The sequence below is a fragment of the Strix uralensis genome, chromosome 6 (genome assembly GCF_047716275.1).
Source record: "Strix uralensis isolate ZFMK-TIS-50842 chromosome 6, bStrUra1, whole genome shotgun sequence".
NCBI lineage: Eukaryota > Metazoa > Chordata > Aves > Strigiformes > Strigidae > Strix > Strix uralensis.
The window spans coordinates 25,248,644-25,268,086 of record NC_133977.1 but is presented as its reverse complement, the minus strand read 5'-3'; the positions used below and the strand labels follow the sequence as shown (position 1 = coordinate 25,268,086).

Sequence of the window (19,443 nt, the reverse complement as noted above, 5' to 3'; positions counted from 1 at the left end):
CGTTTGGCAAATAACTATTTGCTTTAAAACCACTCCACAAAAGAAAGGTTTCAAAGTGATTGAGTTGCCTTTCTACTCCTATAGTCCCTTATACAAAGAAATGTAACAAGGTCTTATTCCTCAGATAGGAAATACATTACACCTTCTTAGAGGGTTGATAATGATTGATTCCTATGCAGAAACAGTTGCAGTAAAACAGGCTATATTACCTGTAATGCAACATATGTATTATAGTGTACCTGGGAACTTCATAATGAAATTTGAGCCATTGTTATCTCTCTTCTTCTCTCTCTTCATACAATTATCCACCTATTAAATGCTTCTATTTTAAGAGACTAAAACACCACAAAAAAGAACGACCTCAATTCATAGTTTCAGCTCTTCCTCTTCTAGCCTTTCCATGCATGAGCCAGGCATTACAAACAAACACACCATGCCAGAGCAGTCTAGGGGCAAAGCAAGATAACCACAGATCCCAAACCCTGCACTGAAAAGCCATCTCCAAATATGTAATTTCATAGTTCTCAGCAGACTGCTGTCTTTTTGCTGGCCAAGAAACATGTATCACATGAACTTTGAACTCCTCCTTTTTAATGCTGTCCTTCAATTACTAACCCATGTGTCAGCTTCCCTCTTCCCCCTGGTTATAGCTATGATATACCTGGGTCAAACTGACCCTTAGACATACTTAAAACAAGATTCTTGGATAAAAAAAATCTCTGCAGTTGTACTTTCTGACAGTCAAGATCACAGGCTGGTTGTATTAGAAAACAATTTTTTATCAAGTGCCAGTTTTCCACAGGAAAATGTGTTTAATCATACAAATAGAACCAAAGCAAAGAGAAGCACTGTTGCAAGAAGAAAGTGAGTGGACAAAGACACATAAGGCAGCTTCTTGATGCCACAGCTGAATCACTGGCTTCAGTTTTACTGTCTCCATATGTTAGTGTTCTAAAGGAGATAGTTTCATTTGAGAAAGAGAAGCCTTTCTCATGTTAGTATTTCTGTTACAGGTATCAACTAACAGCAGTTGGTCAAGCAAGCACAAGAGCTCCACAAACCATGTTTTTTCCTCACTGTACATTGAGACTGCTTGGACTGAATCAGTAACACATTTTATCTTGGAGCCACAGCAGTATATATCCTCTTAAATTTTATTTAGAGGAGTCTATAAGAGTCTATAAGGTCATTGTCTCATGGGCAAACGTACAAAGTATAAAACTTCCTAAGAAGTAACTTAAGGGGAATCCTTTTCCAAAATTCTTTCAACTCACTTCTGATCTTACATTAAGAAGGAAAAAAACAAACAAACAAAAAAACCCCCACACCATATCCTTTTCATGGTTGCTGCTCATTTCCATGAATGAGAAGGATAATATCTTAAGACCATACTAATTATGTGGACACTTGGGTAAAAATGGATCTCACTGTCCAGTGAGTTGCCCAGAGAAGACAACACACAAACTTCCTTTGAAAGCTCCATGTTCTGAAGTTACCTGAATACAGTAAACTCAAAGTAATTTACTATAACCAAAGTGACTAATCATGGACTAGAGCCTATACTGTCAATTGAAACTTTTAGCTGTGAAGTCTCTTTTTCTTTTTTTGCAGAATTATTAGTTATAAAAACCACTAGGAAGAGCCAACTTTTCTCAATTTAGAGTAATGACTTGCTATCCAGATCACTTCAAATTGAGGAAAGGATTTAAACCTTCTTCAGCATCACAAGCAGGACCCTTAATCTTCAACTCTGTAAAACACTCTTTTTCCCTATTTGAGAAGTCTAAATGACCTTGCTCTCTCCCAGGTCTATTCTAACTGAGCAATTCATATTTTACCCAGAAAATTAACATCTTAACACAAATCTTAACACAACAGCAGAAGTAAAACAGCTTTCCTGGACAATCTGAAATTAGACAGCTGTTGCCTCCTGAACATGTCACTCACACACACACACACACACACACACACACAAATATCCCATACTTTGAGAAATTTTCAAAGAAGAAAATCACTTTAAAATATAACTTAATGAGAACAATCAGATATAAATATTAAGTGCAACCAGTCAAAAATTACAGATATGGGAACTAAGTGAAAGTATGAAAATCAGGAGATAGACACATTTACTTTAGCCCTAATGAGTAATTTTTGTACTAGACAGAAACTAGGCAAATTCTGTCTGCTTACCAATGTGGAAGAGACTATTTCTGTCTCTACAGGAATTATTAGCTACAACGCACTATTCAGAGAGGGGCTGATGTTAGAGAAAAGCCTAATAATGAAAATCACACCAGCCTGGAAAAAATCTTCACTCACCAGATTATTCATCTCCCCTCGAATGATTATGGAAGGGTTCACATTACAAGAACATTGCAAAAAGCTGAACACTGCTCTCTAATGCAGCTCTAAATTTCACAGTATCAAAGAGCATAATGCAATTTTCCATCCTCACCAATTCTCACAAACTTATGGGATCTTAGAGCCTTGTTATGAACATTCCCTGCAAAGCTTTTCAGCTGCCATTTTTGCAATCAATAGACTCAACCTGATTGAAAAGCACACTGATAACAAAGTCAATTGAGTTATAAGAAAATCCTCATATTGCATGGACTTCCCTCTCACCACACAGCAGTAAATTCTAGTGATTATGAGAATAAATTATTGCAAACTTCCAGCCTGTTTCTCAACAGTTGATACCATTTCTGTGCCATTATCAAGTCCTTGCAGCTGTTTATAAACTCCAAGTCTTAATGCAATCAGTAACAGGAGTTATCATAACTAATATAAAAAGGCTATTTATAGCCTAAGAATGCAGTCATTGAAAAATCCAATTCTGATCACAAGGCAATCTACTGTATCTTGTTTTCCTATGGATATAATATCAAGTTAAGGAGCAAAGAGATAGACATACTGGTATGCAGCACATGCATACATACCAGAAACAGGCAGGAACAATCCATCAGTATCCTTATTAGAAGCACAGGCACATCTCTAAGATAACCAATATACATTTCTCTCTTGAGACTTAAGTGTTAAATATCATGTACACTATAGGGCTAAAATATGAGCTGATTAGCTGCAAATGAATGTTCTGTGACTGAAACAGGAGAAAAGAAAGTTCATGCTGTTACTAGAGCAGAGAGGTCTAATTTCTTCTCCCTCCTAATCCCTCTTCCCACAACAGCCCTTCTTGAAAAATTTTCTTTGGCCTGAATAGCACTTTTTTTTAATCTTCCTGTTTGAGATGACTCCCATCAGGACTCTAACATGAGAGACACGCTTAAGTACACTGTCACACTGTTCCATTTACCTTCATTCCCAAATTAAAGGCAGTCATAAAGGCGTGAATTCCCTCAGAAGTAACAGCTTTAAACACGTTGAAGACAAATAAGGAGAATATGGCCAGTGGTCAACTGTCATCTCCAACTTATCATTGCAGGATTTCACCACTTGCTAGAGATATATCCCATCTTGTTAATAGAAATAATCAGCTCAGAAAAGTTTGGAATCCTGGCACCCTGAAATCCCCAACTGGAAGCTGTATCAGTTCTTGCATCTGTGCACACACACCCACCCACCCACCCACCCCCACTCCCCTCTTATCCTAAAGATACTCATCTAAGTAATCTGCAGATGTCAAGACACAGATATCAGATGTTGACTACTACACTGTATGAAATAGGGTGGTGAGAGATCTCAGGTTTATTGTCAGTTTCTATACTTTTTCTTACACAAAGGAACCTTGGTCCTGAAAGCAAAGGCAAGTAAAGCATGGAAGAGATGTAAGGAGGCAACTTAAAAAATTAAAAGTCCTTTTTCTATCCTAATATTCCCATATTCAATTGGTTCAATTTCTGTTACAATTCTAGCTAGATCTCTTAAATACACTGGGACAGCATAAAGATTACCACTGCAAAGAGTTAAAAAGATCATGAAGCAAAAATTGGGGGAAAAAAAATACTGTATTATCATGTGAAAGAACAAATAAATCCTCAGCTATCGACTGTAAACAACTTACCAGAAGATACACACGTGTAACAAATATAAAATTGTTTTACCAATCACAAATATTTAAGACTATTCTATATACATGATTAAGTTAATTCCATCTGGTGAAAACTAACCAGGTTTAATGTTGATGTTTATGCAGAGGTATGTTTTGTTTATGTAAAATCTAAATTACTCTTATTGTGTCAACATTTATACAGAGAAGTAGGATGGGGATATTCCTCTGCTTGTTTCTATAGCTCTCAAGTTCTTATTTGAATAGATAACAACTCTCAGAACATCAAAAATGCAACAATCCAAAGATATGCTAAAAAGTGCATCAAAACTAACAGAAATTGATCTGAGTTTGAGCTCCATTCTTCAGTTAATGCCCCAATACTAGGATAACAAAGTTCTACTATGATAAAATAATAACATTTCTAATAATCTTATGTTAGTTTAAGTACTGTAAAACATATGGTAAACTACTTGGTATTTTCTCCATCTGTTGCACAGCTTTTAATTCAAAGGAGGTCAAAGTTGTAAACCTTCAATAAGAAACATCTAAGTTGCCAGCTTTACCAGAGCTGTAGCATTTCAGGTAATTTAACTAATCATCATTGACTACTCTCATCTCATTCAATAATACACAACTATTAAATTGTTTATATTATAAAAATAGCAGAACACAAAATAAAGCAGGTGTTTACAATACTGGTCAATGAGATGACAAAAGCAGACCAAGAACAGGACCACAGAGGTTTATAAGACCAGAAAAGAATGTTGAGGAAAAACAAAATGGAGAAAAAACCACAAGAAATACAAAAATACGTATGGCTCATTCTCATTTTTATCTGGTTGAAAATGAAAACTGCTGTGGCAACAAAAAAAGAAAATTATCTATGGAGCTCTCACACACATGCAGATATGAACTTTAGTTCTAAAGGTATATGCTGAAAAACACTGTAGTTTAAGATTTCTAAGACTGTAAAAAACAATCCTTTGAGGAATTAGAAAAGCTCTCAATACTTTGGGAGGAGTACTGCTTCAAAAAGCAACAGAATTCAGGTCTTCTAGTTTAATAATGCCTTTAAACAGCAATCCACATAATTTCTTCAATATGAATCATAATGTTAATCTAGAATAAATGATACAAGTTATGAATGTTACTAAAAACTATTCTGAATAACCTAGACTGTGTGTCCCTCAAAGTCAGATGGGAATGTTTATCTGTTTTGACTAAAAGACAGTTCAGACAGTGGTCTGTAAAAGGGAAGATGTCAATAGTATTCTGTTGTTACAATACTGACATCCTGAATCCCCCCTTACCACAGTATCACTTACTGACAATGCCACCAGTGAGAAACCACCTGGAAAAAGATCTGTCAATAAAATATTTATTTAATCATGCATCTGTCTACGGCAGGTATGGAGCTGCTACAAAATAACCTGAACTTCTCAGTGCTCCAGTCTAACCCTAAACAAACGCACCCATCCCTGGGAACACTTACGAATAAGAACAGTGTTAGTACCTATCACATCTCATTCCCTTCTGAAAATTATGAGGATTCAAGCTTCATTTATCAGAGTTTAATCTTATAAAGCCAAACTCAATAAAAATGAGTTATTAAAAGTGACTCAGCAACATTAGAGCAGAAGTTCCCTGCAGTTTCCTGGCTTTAACTGTCTTTTGTATATTCAAAGAAATTGAGACTGTTTTTATCATTGTCTGCCCTAGCCACCTTGTAATTACATAGTACTGTAGAAGTGTCACAGGACCAAAATACCGGGTAGTCAACTCAGAATTAAAGAGATTAATATTAAATTTTTTTTGGAGAATAAAGGTTTCCAAATTTACAGAGAAGGGTTTCTACACAAAGAATTAGATCTACTGCAATGTACCAGAGGTTTCTTGTTCCAGATATAACTTCCTAAATGGCACAGAGGAGGCAGTTTCTTGTATTGATAAAACAGTCCTAACAGAAAAGACAAAAAACTTCAATTTTGACTTTCAGGCTCATGAAGCCTAAAACAATCAAAATCAAAGGATGATTCAAATCATTCCAATTTGACAAACATTGGCAAACCGTCTACCAGAATCTTTGACAGTACTGATGATTTTTTTATAGCTACAAATAGTAAAAATTTAAGCCTAATATTTTCCTGATATAAGTGAAACAAGCTTGCAGAGGCAATATCTTAGTAACCAGAAAAGTTAGAATGACCTTGTTTTCTTGCTCATTAGAAAGGAAAAAAAAAAAAAAAAAAAAACCAAAACCAAAACACCCAAACCCAAATAAAAAAACACGCTATTTTTGTGAAGTTAGAACGTTTAGAATCTTTGCTTGGGTTGTTTTCGGACAGTAACAAAGTACAAGGTTAATATGTAATAACACTGAGGGTTGATGTGAAGTTTGGCAGAAAGCAATTTATTTTCTCTGTAAGAAAGATACACTAGTGAATGAACCAATGTAAAAGAAGATAAAGTAAAACACAGAAAGAAAAAGACACAAATGCGTGATTATTCTGAAGTTTCCTCAGGTTGATATATCAGACAGCTTGCACTAGGCCACCTCAACATAAACCAGATGATATTCCTTATTGCTAAAATGAGAAATTGTTCAACTCTGCCTCTTGATTTTTACCTATGTAGACCTGTGACTTTCTGCCACAGTGTTAAGGTGACTGGTCAAAGCACAAAGGTACATGCATTAAAATAGCAAGTTTTAATAGGGCTCTAACTAATTTTAATCTACTGTAACAGCAACAAATCTTTCCTTGGTGGGAGGGTACAGCCATTTCAATGAAAAACAGCACACAGAAACTGGAGCAGAAGACCACCAGATGAGACACCACAAAAAGGAGTCCAACTGAGCTTGGACTTGAGCTGTTCAAATTGGTTCTGTACAGGATGCTTTTTCTGTTAATCTGTAAACTGGTTGGAAGGGCTCTTTCCCCTCCCTTCTGCCTTTCAAATTCTGTCTTTTTTTGTGTAATTTAAGGGAAAGACATGGGAGAAACAGATACATATTTAGGAGCTGGAAGGAAAAAATATTGAGAACTGATAAAGGAGGATACGTGCAATGCTCTCCAACCTGGAAAGAAATCTGGCAAGGAACAGACCAACTGGTATTAGAGAGTAAATTTAACTAATGCATCTTTTGGTTGGAAAAGATATTTCAACCCTTGGAAACTGTTTGGAAATTCATGACTTATTACATTTCAATAAAAAAACCTTTCATCTTTTCATTGTTTAAAAGTTAAGAGAAAACAGAGATTTCAGCCAAAAAATCTGTCATTAAAAAGTCTAAGTACCAGATATTTAGCCATTTATGTCTGGTAATAGAATTATACACAAAATTTTGAAGAATGAGATTCCAAGAGGGTACACTAGGAGACCATGAACTATAGCTGTAAAAAAATATAAATGGTAGTCCAATTACAACAGTCAATGCTCAGTATTATTCATAAACTTAGAATAGCACACATTTAAAGAAACATCTGCTCTTTGTCATAAAGTTCCTCTCAGTTCTTTTTTGCCAAAGAGCTTTACATGAAAATCTTTGTTAATGCAAAAAGAGAAGTGATGTTCCACTACAATCAAATGTGTATTTGAGGTCTCTTTATACAATTGATTTCCTGGAAAGAACATCGTGGGAGTATATTTGGATTCTAAATGATAAAAATATCTACTTGTTTAGAACATCAAGAAAGACAAAAGAGGCAAGATAAAACTCCAAAGACTTGAGTGTTCTTCACCTTGAGATTTACTTGAGTTTTATTTTTGCACTTCTAATTTAATTTAAAGAAACAAGGCACTAATTACCTTGAACTACTTTTGTGATGAAACACTTTTTGGCTTATCCTTGAGCAGGGCAAGAACTGTCACTCCAGTGCAAATGATTCAGGTTTTGTATTCAGAAAGACTTAAAAGCTAAGCTTTCATAAAATGATAATAACTTCTTTTTAGTTCACTTGACCAAAGAAAACCAAAAGTATACTAAAGAACAGAAAAAGTTTTCTTACAGCTTATATTTTTCCCTACTATTATCCATTTTGATCATAATTAGAGACAAAAGTACAAAGTGTTTTATATTTTTAGTTCCTTGTCACTTCTTAGAGAACACAGACTCTGCGACGATAGGATTTTCCACACGAGTTCACAAACTCCACCTAATAACAGCAAATGATTGATTCCTCAGGGAAATTGTTGACCATGCTGTGTGGGATGTGAGGAAAAAGCTGGGGTTTTTTGCCTTTTCAGATACAAGTCTCCACCCTGAAGAATAAAATTCAGTTTATCTGAACATATATAAATATAACATTATTCATGCAAAAAGCACCCAACTCCCTCCTATATTTCTTCCAAGGATACCAGACTTGATGATTTCTTACAGAATGGATTATGCAATCCACAAGGTGGTCTTGCTATCCATACATTCAGCTGTTGATTTCATCTCCATATTATTCCCTTGAGGATGAGGATGTTAAATACATAATCCCACTCCCACTTGTGAAATGTCTCAAAGTTCCACCTTCCCAAACACAGGTGTGATACCATGACATCAGCTTCACAGGGTCACCTCCATGAAATGCTCCACTGAGAACAGGTCATCTGAGGTACAAGTCTGCATGTTCTCAGCAGTTCAGTGCAAGCCTGCTCACTGCATTCTCCCAGGTCCCAGTCCTCTCTCTAGCGTGATAAAATTTGTCACTATGCTGACTATACTTTTACTTCTTATTTTGATACCCATCATTCCCGTCCCTTCATTTTTGAAATTAAAAGAGAAAAAAATAGTCAAGGTTGCATCTTAAAGTTCGTTCTAATTACTGTTAACTGGCACGATTGTGAGTCTGTGAGGATGTAACACAAAACTCTTCCTAACTGCAGGGGGTGAAAGGAGGTGGACAGCTGTGTTGATGAGGCAGACTGAATAGTGTTCAGACACACAGATGTCCTACTTCCCAAGCACAGAGGCAACTCACTATTCTGCTACGTGGCTTTTGCCAATTTTCTTTTATAAACTTATTTCCAGTAAGTCAACCCCACAAACAGACATGCTGTTCAAGCAGCATGTTCAATGTTTTGAGAGGCTTATGATAAAAGATCATCAGAAGACAGTAAGAACTTCAGCTTAGAAAAACAAGAATTCAAAATAATGTTAATAATCTATTCAGAAGAGGAAAGATTTCAGATGTCACAGGTGCTATGAATAAGAAAGCAGGTATTTGTGACAACTTCTTTTTTCCCTGGAAGTAGAAAATCTTTTATTGAGAGAAAAGACAGAAGAGACATAACTTTTCTTTTTTTTTTTTTCTTTTAGAAACACCTATCTTGATAATAGTTACCTACTAGACATAAGTAGAAATTCACTCTGTAATTTTTCTTTATGCCTGAAATTAAAAATACAGCAGAAAAATAAACTAATCTAAAGGAAGAATCACTGAAAACATATGTAGATCATCACAGAGGCAACAGAAAAAATTCTGGCTGCTGTCAACACTATACCAAAAAGTGTAGCAGGTTTATCTTAAGAGTTAGGAAACTAGCAAACTGTAACAGTAATATACATGACCTTGGGGGCTATATTCAATGACATCTTAGTATATGGATTAGGTACTTGCAGACAGAGCTGCTACAAAGTTGCGAAAATAAGAACACAGGGTGGAAATGAGACATTTGCACAATCTCCACAGCCAATTGTGGGAAGTCAAAATCACAGCCAGTTCATTTCTCTTTGCACACTTGCCTAGCATTCCCTCTCTCTCCTTTTAAAATTAATTAATTTAAAAACATATTAGAAGACTTCTACCTGAATTTCAAAGTAAAAGTTTAACTCAACAGTTGACATTTGGCTTTAACCTTTAATAATTTTAGATGAAGAACTTAGCGACAGTCATGCCGAGTGTGACAAAAGGTCTACTTAGCCCAGTACCATTTCTCCTCCAGTGGTCATAAACACATACCTAGGTGAAAGGCTTTTTGAGAGAAACCATGGTCTTGTTGAAATGCCTCCAGAAAATAATGGGAAGACTCTTCTTAATTTTTATAGTAACTGAAAAATTGATCAGGCCCTCCATAGACACTATTATTACTTTAGCTCACTTCTGTCAGTAAACCTGATCCTGCTTTTACCAGAGCACACACTATATTCTTAAACGGAAAACCAGGAGAAATGGAAGGACTGTGAGCAGAAATTGCCACAAAAGGTATGACAAGAGCCTCTGTGAAGAAACAGAAGTGAAATCAGTGAAGCTACGTACATAAGTTTCTGAGAGACTGAAGCTACCACTTAGCTGGCTTAACTGATCAAGCCAGTCAGTAATTTTAAACATGACAGGCCACAAAAACAGATAGTTGACCTTTGTGTGTTAAATTATGCTTGGGAAATCTACTTTCCAGTTGCAAGCACAAAGATTACCACAATTTAAGCTAGCAACATGAGTAATTTAAACTAATTTTTTTTTTAAAATGTGACTTCTAGTCCTTACGTTCTGAAAGATAATGTTACCAATGCAGTGTTTTTCCCGCCTCTGCAGAGACAGTCAATGCTTCCACCTTGCCCAAGCACAAAACTAGCACACTTTTATCCCACTGCATTAGCAATGTTTAGATACACACTGACCAGAAAATGCTTCAGATTAGTATTGCTGTTGTAGGAAAGAACTAAAAGCAATAAAAGTAGTCCAGAAAGACAGCACAGCTATTTTTAGAGAATATGCAAAATATGGCAAGATAGAATCAGTTGTTTCCCAGACATATACATGTTTCTCACTGGAGAAGCGGGGAGAAGGTTCCTGCTTAAGGTGCCGGCCAAGACTTGCAAGTAAAGTTCTCTGCAGGTGCACAGAAACAGACATGGCTGGTCAGCTTCAGAAAAGTTAATACAACTACAAGAAACTTCAATTTCCAGACAATTTCTTCATGCAAATCTAAAAACTGAGTAAGCAGCAGTGTAAGTTCTTACACCTTCAATGTCACCACTAAAACTGTTAAGACAGGGATCTTGCAGACCACCAAAAAAGAGAATGTGAAGGAGGTAGTACGCTTAATCCCACAGGTGTTCCTTGCCAGAACTCTTTCCAGTCTTAAGAAAAGTGAAATGAGACAAGTAAGCTTTCAAAGAATGAAACAGATCTTCGACACCAGTAATCTCCATTAATTGGCAACTCTTCCTCTTCAACCCTACCCCCTGCTCAGCATAACAAATACACTGTGTGTGAACAGTATTAAGAGCACTGCCAGGTCTGTCTGCCTACTCAGAACTTCCCTTGGCTTACAGTTTAAGGTATTTATGGAGTTACAGTAACATCAGCCATACACAGATAAACACACATGCATATAAATTATAGCCATGTACACATCATTTGCTCCTTCCCCATCAATTTCAGTTTTATTTAATTATCCTTGCAAAATTAGACCTTCAGACAAAAGAAGCTGCTCAGTGACTGTTAAAACCCTCCATGCTATAGCACTGATGACAGTAACTGGAGATGGGGAGGAAGGGAAGAAATTACCTTCTCATTTAAGGACATAAAGTACCACCTGCCTGCCCCTGATTCTGCTCTACCCAAAAAATGTGCACAGTCACATGTGGACTCTGTGAAAGAACAGTCACGTCTTAACTCACAGATTCTGAAACCTCATTTTCTACAATCACCAATGACCTACAGAAAAAATTTCACCAAATTACAGAAATATGGAACACCTCTATTAGAAAAATAACTTAATATGTAATTGAGCTTTTCCTCAAGCTTTCATGAAACCAATTTAGAATTTGTCAAATAATAATTTATAAATCTTACCTGCTTTTTTCTTGAAGTTGCCTTGGGCAACAGACTGGCTGACAAAACTGATGCAAATGGAGAGCAACACAGCTCGGGAAAAGGATTTGGAATTGATGGGATCTCCAAAGTATTGTCATCTTTCTTTTTTCTCCTATTTCAACAAAATAGATAATAGCAAGTGATAATTGTAACAACTGCTGTTAAAATTGCAATATCCAACCACAATGCATGAAATCCTAAGGCACTAATACCATGACACTTCCTGGTTGCAGCAATTAGCTTTTTTGTGCAGTTATTTTTTTTAATCAGTAGGCTGAATCTATTAACATAGTGTTTAACACTACTTGAAAGCAATCCAAGTATTCAGCTCTGAATATAAAGTTGTTTGAATATGTGTAAGTCTTTGCAGAGTAAGAGCACAGATATATTTATATTGGCTCCTAAGGGCATTAGTAAATATTTTGTTGTCCCTGTGTTCATGCCATTCCCTATGCACACATATTACAACAGTGGATGCATGTAACTTCTCAGTAATATCTCCTGAGTACATCACAACTGTATTTTATACAAATGGAAACTTTTTTCCACCAGAATCAGGAGTCAAAGTGACTGACAAGACAAAATAGTGCAAAGCAATACACTAATTTCTGTTTTCAATTACTTTTGTATTTGAATCTCCATAGCTCCATCATAAAATAAATGTCTCAGTAGTTGCTGGCTACCTAAATCTGGTTGTCTTGGAAGTATCATCAAGCAGCATTTTGCTAGAGTAGTGAAGATAATCACTACTGTACTTGCTGAAGAGCTCAGTTATGCACCGGTTTAAAGTATCACATTAATAACATGGTTGTTTAGACTGCTGTGTACATTACAGTGCATGGTTTTCTCACATAAAATATTGAGCAGCACTTTGTCTACTTGATTTCATGTGGAGAGCACCACCCAAAGCACCTGAGGTATTTTGAGTCTGTCAACATATAATCAGATTTTTCTACATGTGTGAGTTGATGGCTCCAAGATTAGTATTTATTACCTTCATCACAATCATTCCAGATTTCACATACTAATTGGTACAAAGTGGGGAAAACCAACAGAGTAAGGTAATGATGCAGAATGAAGATGCTTTACTTTCTGGAAACTGTCACCGCATTCATTTAAAGTAGTATTTAGCGTCAAGGAGTGAAAAAATCCTCTGTGCAGCATTTTAAGGTTTTGTAAACTTCAGTCTACCAAAACTGATCAGACGCTTCATGAAAAACCTAAATCACAGTTTCCTTTACTAAGAATAGAGACTAATGCCTTTAAGAAGAGCCTGAGAGGTAAGAAACAGCGTGCACATCACTGACAGCAATTACAGCGACATCGCTAACCGTGAAGCGATTTATCTCACAAACATATAAGAAAGACACTGCAATGAGAAAGTAGTGGCTCGGTTCAGTTAGACAAGACAGACTCAGCAACGTCGTCTCTTTTCACCTCAAACTGGGAAACCTCTTAAAAAAAAAAAAAAAAAAAAACAAAAAAACACCAAAAAGAAAAAGCGGGGGGTGGACGACATGGGGGGACACACGGGACGACAGACAGACGCATCCGCAGCGCAGGGAAGTGTCTGCAGGGCCGGGAAACAACTTTTGAGTTCCAGGCGGAGCGAGCCGGGCCCGGGCCAGGCCGCTCCCCTCCGGCGCTTCGCCCCCTCCCCAAACCGCCGCTGCCCGGCCGCAGGGCGCCCGCACCTTCAGACCCCCCCCCCGCGGGACGCCTGCCCGCCCCTAGACGGCAGCAGGCGGGCCCTCGAGGGAGCGGGCAGGGCTGGCGGCGCCCGCCCGGGCTCCGGCCTTACCTGTCGGGGGGCGAGGGCGACGGGTGCCCCCCGGGGGACCGGGGGAGCGGGCAGGGGGAGCCCGCCGCGCCGCAGGGGCCGCCGCCCGCGGGCTCCGCCGCCCGCCCCGCGCCGCGCGGCACAGCGGGGGGCACAGCGGGCGGCACAGCGGGCGGCGGGGCGGCCATCAGCGGCGGCGACGTCCTGGCTGGGCGGCCGCCCGCGCGGGAGGCACGTCGGCGAGCGGCCCCGGCGCTGCCGGGCGTGCCGGGCGGAGGCTGCTCTCCGCTCCCGCTGCGGAGGAGGCGGCGGGGAGCGGGGAGGGGGGGGAAGCGCCGCCCGGGCGGCGAGCGGCACCGAACGCCTTCCCCGGCACACGTGCGCGGGCGGCGGCGGGGGCGGGCGGCCGCCGGCTCCGCGCTGCGACGGGGAGGCAGCGCGGGGCGGGCGGGGGCCAAGCCGTGCCCTCGCGGCTGCCTCCGCCGCGGCGGGGCGGGGGGGTGGGTCGGAGACCCGCGCTCCGCTCCTGCCGGCAGAGCGAGGCGGGCCCGGCAGGTGCGCGGCCCCGGGAGCCGCGGTCGCGGCGTCAGCCGGACCGCTCGGGGCGCCGGGCCGGGCCTGACAGGGCGCTCGGGGCGGCTGAGGGGAGGGGGCGCCGCCGTTTGACTGCTCAGGAGGGGGCGGGCGGCCGCCCCGCCGAGCGGGCCCCGGGCGCTGCCCGCCGAGTGCCTCGGCCCCTCCGCCTGCGCGAAGGGGTAACGCTGCCGGGGCCTGCCCTGCCCCGGGCCTGGCCGGTAACTCCTGCCCCAGACAGGGCCGCCCCCCCGCCCAGGGGAGCGCAACGGGGCCCAGCCGCGCTGCGCCGGGCGGGCCTGGCGCTTGTCTGAGAGCCTGACAAATCATTAACGAAGGTGCCGCATCCCTCAGCGAGGTCGGGAATTTATGGTTACACCTTGGAGAAAGAAGGGATGAACAAGGCTGGGGGCCCGGCCCGTTACCTTGTGCCAGAGGCGCAGCTCTGGGGAGGCCGGGCGCCCAGCTGGGCCCGGGACTCTCCGTCAGCCACAGCTCCGACAAGAGCGCGAAGTGGAAAGGTTTTGCCTCACGCCTTGAGCTCCTCCACAGTGAGGAAGGCAGCTCCTGCCCCGCTTTATGTACACAAAATCCTATGTGGCAATTCCACGGCCGTCCTTACTGGCGTTTGCCCTATTGCAAAATAAAAATAGCCCCTCGCTGTATGGAGAACAGTTTGATGGCACCAAGCAGAGTGGGTAAAGTTGTATAAATCGGTCAATCTGATAGAAAGTCAAATAATCAAAGCCCAGCCCCTGGTGAAAACAGCTGTATGAGAAACCCTCTGACCGTACTTGTGCTCAGGCACAGTAACAGAAACAGACTGGTGAAAATACAGACTGTTTGGGGATATCTGTGTTCTGCTGTTTTCCTGAACCCATTGAAGAAATCATCACACATGTGTCAAAATTTCAATTCTGGAGAAAGATTTTTCTGACATTGAAGCCATACTCACAGTTTTCATTTTGGCTGAGTCACAGATGATTTTGCAGGACGTTTATTTTCAATGAAACGAAGGATTCCTTGTCCTCTGAACAGCTCATTCTCTGTTATGCTGACAGCAGAAGTGCAAGTCCAAGTTGATTAACAATTCTTATATACAGAGAATGGCAAACATATCTGGAATTTTACAGTGTGACATGATTGGCTTGATTAGCTCGTTGCTTGCAAACAGCTATCTTGACACAACTGCACTGACCAGACCACTGTTTTCTGCCTAATTGATTCACTGGCATACGTGTAGCATGTTAAACCTCACTGTTTTCAAAAGAATAGAAGGAAGGACAACCGGTGTAGGTGCTCTAGGTAGAAAAATGAGGTCGGGAAGAGATAAAAACCTTCAGGTGGCAATTGTATGCTGATACAATCAGCATTTTAGAATTTCAGCCACAAAAAGAAAGTATGTTTTGACTTTTCACACAGTCTTCGCAACTTGTTACATAGTTGCAACCCGACACACATGGTACCTTTTTTTGTGTCTTTGGCTTAGTCATGTAATTGTTTTAAAATGGCAGGCAAATAAAAAACACAATTAGGAGGAATATTAGCAAATAAATACTTCTGTTTCAAAACAGCTTTGCTAGGATTCTAATGAGTCATGACAGCAAAAATGCCACTTGTAGGAGAGATCAATAAAAATGTAATGCTATTATAATTTCACTTGAATTTAAGAAACAAATGGACTTTAAAAGGTTTTTTTTCTGCTTCTCATAGTCTGTCCTGATGCTTGCTGCTTTCAGTGCTTTCTGTGGGAATAGCATTGTATGAGAAAAATAGTCACTGGAAAGCTGAGACACAGAAAGACTGATGTGGTTGTTCCGGTGTAGCACTGGAAATGTTGCATAGGTGAAAATGTGAAACTAAAGTTTCTCCTGAGTTACTGCCTCTCCTTGTGAACCACTGTAAGGATAAAAAATATTGCCAGAGCTTGGCTAAAGATATGTGAGAGCGTTTGACCTAGCTCTGTTTAAGTATAACCTTTTTTAACTCTTTCTTTGAACAAGTACAAACCCAGTAATCTGTGGACAATTAATAGTGTTGATATTAAAAGGCTAGCAGATTTCTGCTAAGTCCTGACATGAAAATATTTGTGACTTGGCTTCCTTTTTATCATAAATACATCTAAGCTGCCTAGTCTGGTTTTTTTTGGTATTTGCTATGCTTCTGTAGCACAGTGGTCCTTATTCTAAGACAACATTTCCCTGAATCTTCAACTCAGTAGTTTTATTTTCTCTTTAATTTAATCTTTGTTAGCCCTAATCAGGTCCAGGTGTTTATCAAGTAAAACTAAAAATATATATTGAGAAAAACCCCAACAGATTCAAGCTATTCAGTATGCACCCCACTTCCAGAAAATCAAGCGCTCTGGTTCTCAAAAGCCTGTGTGCTATTTAGAACCATGACACTTGATTAATGTGACAAAATTATGCCTTTAATTAGAGTAAACTTTCACAGTTATTACTGATGAAGTGAAGATTTAAAAAATCCAAACTATTTGTGATTATGTCTGAAAACTTTAGAGGGTTTTTGCTGGATTTTTTATTTCACCCTTTCACACACACACCCCTTGCTTTTATCAAGATATTTTCAATGTGGTTTTATATGTATAATGCCTTCACTGTAAAAAGCTTCACTATAATTTCTTGAAGATGGTTACACGAAGACAACTAATATCATACCTTTACACCACCTTCTGTCATAGCAACAGTGGCACAAAAAAGAATTACCTCTACTGAAGTACTAGACTGAAGCCACAGAAGTACCTAGTTTTTCCACTGCAAGGCTATAACCAGGCATAAGTCTTGTCTCCCAATACAATGTTTTCTCTACAAGCACCCCAAAATAAATTGCATCAAATGTAATGATATAGAGGATCACCTTAAGAAAAAAATATTTGTCCAACAAAAAAGGCATGCCCCAAGATATAAGCCTGAATTTGTAATTTATGTGTATTTGTTATCTCGGTGTACTTAGAATATGTTGAACACATCTTACGGTCCTGATACAACAAGCTGTGCATCCTTGCTCCTTGAGCATTTCAAAAGCCCATTTTTAACTTTGAAAACTGGCCCATCTGTTTGGGCAGAGTACTTCATGAGAGCCAAACTTATCCAATGAGCACAAGTAGAAATATCACTAGCTAACTTCTTGGCAGTAGTGCATAACTCTTTGAAAATTATCTGTGGTTGAATGGTTTGTGAGGAGTCTTGCCTATTATTATAGCTCACATTGAATGTTAAGTTTAGAATTACTGTTAAAATGTGTATCTTTTATTGCAGATAAGGAAAAGGTTCCAAGGGACTAAATCAGTACTGCCAGTCTTGGTCGTTACCAGAAGCTGCTTTTCAACCTAATCTGGAACTCCCTCTGTGTGCACTTACACAAAACAGAGCATGGTAATACTCTGGTGTTTCCCCTGACTTAATTTTCCTTTTCTGCACTTACTATTAAGAAGCAGATTTGCACTGTGTTTTTTTCTGTTGTTATTTGGTTTGGGCTTGGGATTTTTACCTGTTGAAAAGCATGAATACTTTAGCATATTTTTGTAAGAAACTTGAGTAGAGGAATGGATTTTATTGCTAGCTTTGACAACAGTGTTTACTATTTCAATAGCAAGTTCTGTGATTCCCTGTGACAGCTTTGTCCTCAGCCCAGAACATCCCCCTGCTGGAATTTTGCCTTGATCTGTAACACAAGAATAGAATTAAATTCTGTGCAGGGTTTTGAGAATAAGAATGATACCCTTCAAATCAATCAAATCAAATCAAGAGCTTATGATTTCTGAAAGGTTGGTGTAGCTAAAACCAAATAATTAGGTTCAGCATAGGGTTGACTGGGTGGCATGTAGTGCTTGTGAGATGCAGGTCAGACAACATGACATACTGGTTTCTGCTCCCTCGCACTAAGGCTGCATGAAATCAATCATTCAGCAGCGTCTATAATAAACTGTGCATTATGTGATGTGATCTGCACTGGCCAACCTTGAACTTCTATAAGGCATAAAGTTCCTTCCTAGAGAGAACTGTAATAGTCCAGGGTGAATATTATGTATGTATGGATTACAGTGGCTATGTCTTCATCTAATGGGTCTAAATCTACTGGACTAGATGTAATATTCTGGGTAGCTATGGATGAATGAACCACATAATACACTGCTGCAGTTTTTTTGTGGAAGTGAACTGACGAGTCTCAGGGAACTGACTTCGCAGCGCCAACCGTTTATAATGATAGTATTGTAACGGAAGAAACATTTTTCTTTTAATACCTTTCTCTGTTCTTATTAATTCCTTGTAAATATTTGCGATAATTAATACTTTGTTAGTTCCTTTGAAATAACTATTATGAAGAGTGGATGACGTTAAACATCACATAAGTGATAGAGTATTTAGATAAATTAAACAGGCAATGTTTCACAACAACAGAGTACTGCTGATACTTTTTACAGCCCTTTTTCTGGAGCTTCACCTTAAACATAGGACATAGTTTCTGACTTTATATACCTTCAGAATACTGCACACAAACATGTAATTATTATGGAGGGAAGGGTGCAGGTGACTATGCTATCTGGTACTCCTTGTGTTTATCCAGAACGTAGAAGTTCGGTTTCCGTAATGGGAAATCAGATTCGAGACCCTTTAACACTAGTCGTTTTGTAGAACGGGAAACAAAATACAAGCACTAAAAAAAAACCAAAACAAAACCAAAACCCAAACCCAAAATAAAACAAACAAAAAACCTAACAAGAAATGTAGAGCTAAAATACCTTTTCACAAATAGCCACACCACTCATAAGTCTCAGCCATTTCTGAGCTGCTGCCAAGAACACTGAAGCAATAGTATCAGACAAAGCACAGAAAGAGTCTCCAGATATATGCAAAGAGGAAGAGATATGTAGACTTATTTTGGGCAAAAAGAAACAACATACCCGGTCAGACTCAAGGCAGGTAGCATTCCACTTTTGTTATCAGAGTACGAGGCTGATACATGAAATTTAAAGACAAAATTACTTCTGTATTTTGAAAAATTGATATATAGATATTTGTTTGCCTAAATGCAGGCATCTAATACCAATTTAGATACCTATTCTGCCATACCCTAAGAAGACATGGATTTCCTGTTAATCCTATGTCACATGTGACCACCCCATGTGGATGTTTCTGATATCCTTCGACATTAAATATAGCACTGGACACGGGTATTCAGGTGCCTGAATTTCACTCATATTGTTTCTTTTCTGCTTCTGTAACATGCAGCTCACAATACACTATCCATAA

The 19,443-nt window shown here is 39.4% G+C and overlaps 1 protein-coding gene across 1 annotated transcript in view; it reads right to left on the bottom strand.

The window, feature by feature from the left end:
* GRB14 (growth factor receptor bound protein 14) overlaps positions 1 to 13,785 on the bottom strand; it is a 67,112-nt gene extending 53,327 nt beyond the window's left edge. The window contains exons 1-2 of the mRNA XM_074873972.1: positions 13,619 to 13,785; positions 11,797 to 11,929 (exon numbers count right to left, since the gene is read on the bottom strand). Of these exons, the coding sequence (XP_074730073.1) occupies positions 11,797 to 11,929; positions 13,619 to 13,785 (300 nt within the window). The remainder of the gene's footprint in view (positions 1 to 11,796; positions 11,930 to 13,618) is intronic.
* Between the last annotated feature and the right edge of the window lie 5,658 nt (positions 13,786 to 19,443).